Source organism: Sciurus vulgaris (genome assembly GCF_902686455.1).
Source record: "Sciurus vulgaris genome assembly, chromosome: 10".
In the NCBI taxonomy this organism is placed as follows: domain Eukaryota; kingdom Metazoa; phylum Chordata; class Mammalia; order Rodentia; family Sciuridae; genus Sciurus; species Sciurus vulgaris.
In genome coordinates this window covers 11,416,272-11,422,263 of record NC_136470.1, presented here as the reverse complement: position 1 = coordinate 11,422,263, position 5,992 = coordinate 11,416,272, and the positions used below count along the sequence as shown (strand labels likewise).

At 52.2% G+C, this 5,992-nt stretch overlaps 1 protein-coding gene across 1 annotated transcript; it reads left to right on the top strand.

Moving 5' to 3' along the window:
• The first annotated feature begins 2,842 nt into the window (after nucleotides 1-2,842).
• Nucleotides 2,843-5,090, top strand: OLIG1 (oligodendrocyte transcription factor 1). Its single transcript, XM_079155710.1, has one exon. It carries the CDS (start codon nucleotides 2,955-2,957, stop codon nucleotides 3,753-3,755), a length of 801 nt encoding a protein of 266 aa, XP_079011836.1. The 5' UTR covers nucleotides 2,843-2,954; the 3' UTR covers nucleotides 3,756-5,090.
• The last annotated feature ends 902 nt before the right edge of the window (nucleotides 5,091-5,992 follow it).

Here is a 5,992-nt window from a genome sequence, read left to right as displayed (position 1 = left end):
TTCACCCAGGCTCCTACGTTCCCCATCAAGACCCTCACCTGGTCCAACTAGAAGGAATTCAGGAGCCAGGTGCTAATGGGCCAGCTCTTCTTCTGTATGAAGGCACACGAAATCTTCCACCCCGGGGAACCTCAGAATCACTACACATAGCAGGGATCAAAGAGCCAAACTGGGACTGGGGGATTTAGCTCAGTGGCAGAGCACCTGCCTAGCGCATGCAAGACCCTGAGTTCCGTCCTTAGCAATGGGGGTGGGAGAGCAGGGGAAATGTCCAAGTACGGATTCTCATGAGAACCAAATGAAAATGTGTCTATAAAATTGCACTGAAAACAAACTGCTTTAACAAGAGGTGGCATGATCAGTGAGGTATCGAATGGCCCGGTCTGGTCCTATTTGGGGGCTCAGCCCTTCCTGCCAACCTTCTTCACTCTCGTTAAGCAAGGCTGCTATGGGTGGATATGAGGTGTCTCCCCAAAGCTCCTGTGTTTGGAGGTGACTGATTGGATTGTAAGAGCTGTAACCTAATCAGCCCCCCCCGAGTTCGAATGAACTGGGTGGAAACCACAGGTAGGTAGGGGGTGGCTGGAGTGGAGGGGGTCACCGAAGAGGTGCCCTGGAAGGATTTATCTTCCCTGCAACCTGTTCCCCCTTTCCTCTCTTTGTCCCTTGGCTGCCATGAATGGAGCAGTGCTCCTCCATCACACCCTTCCCGCATGATGTTCTGTCTCACCTTGGGTCAGGGCAATGGACCCAGCTGACCATGAACTGAACCTCTAAAACCAAGAACCAAAATAAACTTTCCATCCTTTAAGTTGTTCTTGTCAGGAATTTTGGTCACAGCAATGCAGAGTTGAGTAACACAGAAGCCCCATCACCATGTCAAGCCAGACCCCTGTGGGAGTCTGAGGAGCTTACCAGTTTCCTTCCCTCTCTACAAAACTGACAGGAAACTCTCCGATGAAAGCACTGGCGGGAGTTTGCACATTTCAAGGGATGGTCCGGTCCTGTGAGCTAACCTTGATTTCAGACCCATTCTTAGATACCTGCTGGGCACATGGGTGATGCAAACCACCGTGCTGAGCTTTGGGAGGATGCAGAAATAAACAGGTGGTCCCCGCCTCAACACAATGCCAGCTGAATGCTGAGATGATAATTGTGTAAGACGATCCAGGAGAAGCATTATCAATGATTTGCCACGCATAACGAGAGGAGGAGGATGGGATCACCAAGGCTAAGAAGAAAATAGTGTTGGATCTGAACCTGAAGCATGGCCAATGTTACAGGTGCAGCTGGAGGATGGAAACAGAGACCAGAGTGAGCCCAGGGGAGAAGTACTGGTGGAAGAAGATGAGACAATGAAGCCCTGGAAACCAGCAAGCGTTGCCAATAGACTCCTAGAGCAGAGATGGGTTCCCACATGAACAGGCCCTACCACAGTATCCTCCTTCTTACACCAAAGATCACCAAAACACAGGAGGCTCATTTATTTCTGTTTAGATTGGCACCATCTGGTAGAACTTTGTGTCATTATGGAAATGCTCTATATCTGTGCTATGTAGTGGATAATAATTAGCTACCTGTCACCACTATGCATTAGAAGAAATGCTAGTGCAACTGGAATTCTAAATTTTTACCTTAATTGTATTTTAATTAATTTATATTTAAACAGCCACTTGTGGTTAGTGGCTACCATAGTGGATGGTAGAGGTTTAGATACCAAAACCCTTTTCCCCAGGATGTTTTGTCATGCTCTGAGGATGAGCTGCAGTAGCATGTATTGGTGTTGGCAGAAGAGAACTTATCCATAGTCACCAACTGATACTACTTTATTTGGGGAAGAGAAAGATTCAGCTCCACCCTCAACAGATAAGAGCGTGTGCATGTTTTGTTTTGTTTCTGATAAGAAACCACCTTCTGAGTGAGTTTTGCTTAAGAGGCAAGTCACTGATAAAATGAACACACATCCTTTTTGAGAGAAACCCAACCACAAAGGTTCCTTCATCCCAAAAGACTTAATGGAAGGGATGGGGGGGTGGGAGTTTGGGGAGCAACCAACCTAATACCCCAGAAAATTTGATCTCTAAACCTGGCAGGAAATCATGTTGTTGTTTTTTTGTTGTTTGTTTGTTTGTTTGTTTGTTTTCTGAGAGAGAGAGAGAGAGAGAGAGAGAGAGAGAGAGAGATTGATTCACAAGGGCTGAAAGGTGGAAGCCACCAAGTGTCCATCCATCCTTGGGTGAACAGATAAACCAAAGGTAGTAGACACAGAAAACAGAATATATTATTCAGCCTTAAGAAGGAGGGAAATTCAAATACATGCTACCTGAATCGAGCTTGAAGACAGGCTAAGTGAAATAAGACAGTCACTAAAAGATGAATACTGTATGATTCTACCTTCAGAACCTTCCTAGAGCAGAACAAATTCATGGCGACAGAGCACAGGATGGTGACCCCCAGGAGTTGCGGGGTGGGGTTTAAGGGCTATATGGTTTCAGTCTTGAAGACATGTATCACGTTTAACAAGGAAAAAAAAGTGGACACAGTTGGGAGCAGGAGGGAGACAAACTTGTTTTAACCCAACCAAATGCCAGACTCCTTGCACAGCGGAGCTTCACCCGAAAGGCGTCCCCCCTTCCCCTCCTGGGACCTGTCCTGCGCCTCTAGCCCAGGCGTTCACAATAATCTCCTTGAGCTGTGCCAGAGGCACTTCCGCGCCGGCCTAGGCTCAGGCAGCCAATGAACATACGCCTGTTCCTGGCCTCGCTCCTCTATTGGTTGCGCCCCTCCAACCGCGGTCCCGCAGGTTCCCAAGCCGGGTTTAAAGGGGTCGGGCGCCGAGAGCTGCCCCGCCGTCGGCCACCCGCGCGCAGGTCCGCCGGGAGGGGCGGCCTACCGACGGGCCCACCCCGGGGCGTTCCTGCAGGGCGCCCTAGGCCGCCCTCATCGCCCCCCAGATGTACTATGCGGTCTCCCAGGCGCGCGTGAACGCGGCCCCCGCGACCATGCTTCGGCCACAGCGGCCCGGGGACGTGCAGCTCGGGGCCTCCCTGTACGAGTTGGTGGGCTACCGGCAGCCGCTTTCCTCCTCCTCTTCCTCCTCCACTTCCTCCTCCTCCACGACGGCACCCCTCCTCCCCAAGGCTGCGCGCGAGAAGCCAGAGGGGCCAGCGGAGCCGCTAGGCAACGGACCGGGGTCCGGCGCGCACGCTGGCGGCAGTGCCCGGGCGGACGCCAAAGAGGAGCAGCAGCAGCAGCTGCGGCGCAAGATCAACAGCCGCGAGCGGAAGCGCATGCAGGACCTGAACCTGGCCATGGACGCACTGCGCGAAGTCATCCTGCCGTACTCTGCGGCGCACTGCCAGGGCGCGCCCGGCCGCAAGCTCTCCAAGATCGCTACTCTGCTGCTCGCCCGCAACTACATCCTGCTGCTGGGCAGCTCGCTGCAGGAGCTGCGCCGCGCGCTGGGCGAGGGCGCCGGGCCCGCTGTGCCGCGTCTGCTGCTAGCTGGCCTGCCCCTGCTCGCTGCTGCGCCGGGCTCAGTACTGCTGGCACCCGGCGCCGTGGGGCCCCCCGACGCGCTGCGCCCGGCCAAGTACCTGTCGCTGGCGCTCGACGAGCCGCCGTGCGGACAGTTCGCGATTCCCGGCGGTGGCGCGGCAGCCCCGGGCCTCTGCACCTGCGCGGTTTGCAAGTTCCCGCACCTTGTCCCCGCCGGCCTGGGCTTGGCAGCCGTGCAGGCTCAGTTCTCCAAGTAAGGGCCTGCCGGGGCCCTGGGCGAAGTGCGACTTCTGCCCGGCCTCCCGCCGTCCAGCTTTCCCGCACCCCTGCGCTCCTGAGTCCAGGGAGAGAGGGGGCCCGAGTAAGGAGGGCATTTCGAACCTTTTGGCCCAGAGGAAGGGACTGCCCAGCGCCTTCTTTCCCAGCCCTCCTCCCCCAGGAAATTAAAGCAACCCCGGCGGGTGTTCCAAGGAATGTCTGGGCTGTTTAGGGCTGAAAGCGATCGTGCCACCCACCACCCAGCGCGTTCTCTCTCTCCCTGTCCCTAGAGCTGTGCGCTTCGCAGGGCTGGTGTGGATTTGAGGAGGCTCTGTGTGTCCGGCTCACGCTGGGCTGGGCGAGAGGCCAGCCCAGAATGCGACCTCCAGGGAGCGGCCCTCTCCCAGTCCGAGGGGCTGATTTGGAACAGCGCGACCCCGGAGAGAAGTTGTTTTCCTAATCCCGGGTCGAGCCCACAGGCTCACTGTTCCCTCCAGCCAAGCCCAAGATTGTCAACGGAAGCTACTGGACCTCGGGAGGGTGAAAAAGACCCGTTAGTCGGCGCAGGCCGTCAGATGGACAGACCCTCAGTGGCCCAGCGTTTGGCGCCGCGGTGTCGCGGGTGGGGGCGGTGACGGCTCCCGGGTTGTTGGGTGTGCGGGGTGGGAAGTCTGTTGGCTTTGGTAGCCAGACTTGGAAGGGAGTTTTTGAGACTGGCATAAGCAGGTGTTTCGTTGCGGGGAGTATTTCTTAGATGCTGGGGTCTGCTTAGCGTAGAACTCGAGATTCACCTTTCGTCTCCCCTTCCCCAAAGGTAGCATAATCAACCTTTGAACTTGCTTAAAAGCAAAAACGCACCACCCTTCATGCCATCTGTGTTCTGGATTTACTAAAATAGGTAACAAGGCTTTTCGCAGTCGCCTTCTCTGAAGCTCGCTAATTAACGTTCTCATTAAAAGTGGAGGAGGACCAGGACTCCAAGCTGCCCGCTGCTCGGCGGATCCAGCTGGAGTTGCCTCGGCCGGGTGTTTTCTACGCCGTCCCTCCGTCAGTCCCTCAGCGTGCCTGAGTCCTCCACCAGCACGTCTCGCCGGTCGTGCTTCTCGTCGCTTTGCTGTTGAAGAATGACATAGATGACCCAACCATCATGATCCGTTAAGGCGTTAACCAATTACCCAGGATTATTTTATGATTTATCGGCAGCTTGTGTTGATTTTTAAATTGCAAGTTTTTAGTTGTTGGTAGTAGCCGAATTTAACAGGCATTTTATTTTACCTCTAATCTTGTTCCCTTGAGCTGTACAGGATCAACAAAATAAAACATTGAAAGCCGAATTTTTACATTTTTTTTTGTACGATTTGTTTGTTAATAAAAATGTCCTTGTGCCGTGGTGGATTCAGAACCTTGGGATGAAGGTTAAGTGGTTAAATGATTGGGGTTCTACATCCTAAAACCCGACTTCCTGAATTGTAAAATAATCCAAATGAACAGGCAACTCTAGTTCAAGTTCAGGCATCAACTGGAAAATTTAAGGACTGTAGGTCCGTGGATGGGATCAGAGAAGGGAAACAGGCAATTCCAGAAATTAGTTTTTGGTCAAATTTTGGGAATAGATCTCTTAATTAGCTTCCTCCAGTGAAAAACAAGCAATACATTTATCATAATTTTTTTTTTTAAATTTCAGCATCTTTCTCAAAAATCCACCTTTTCTATCTTAGTGGACAGAAGCTTAAACATTATCATTCAGTTATGAGCTCTCCACTTCCCCAGCAGTTTATAAGATTGGGGTTGTCTTCTCAGAAATTATGACTTGGGACATCATTTAACTCCCTTAAGAGGAAAGGAAAATTCCATTTCTGGTGTTGAGAAGAATTTGGGATATGGACTTGTTCGTGTGCAATATTAAAACATTTCATAGTTCCCAATGAAATCCATCCCATGTTTATTGTAGGGCACACAGCACAGGAATCCTATATCCCCTTTAACCCTGAGAAAACTCAGATGAAGTGACTTAATTTTGTCCCTGTGGAGTTATCAAGACTTGTGTACATTTAGGAAAGACCCAGGTTCACTTTGGGAACACACACAGGAGAAGGTGCTGGAACCATGGAATTGCTCCTTACCATGCTGGCTGTGTCCACGTCCTACGGGAAGCAAAACCCACGAGAAAGTAGCTGTGCACAGGAACCTGTGCCAGGGAAGAGTATCTCATTCTTCCCAGACACTGCCTCTGGCT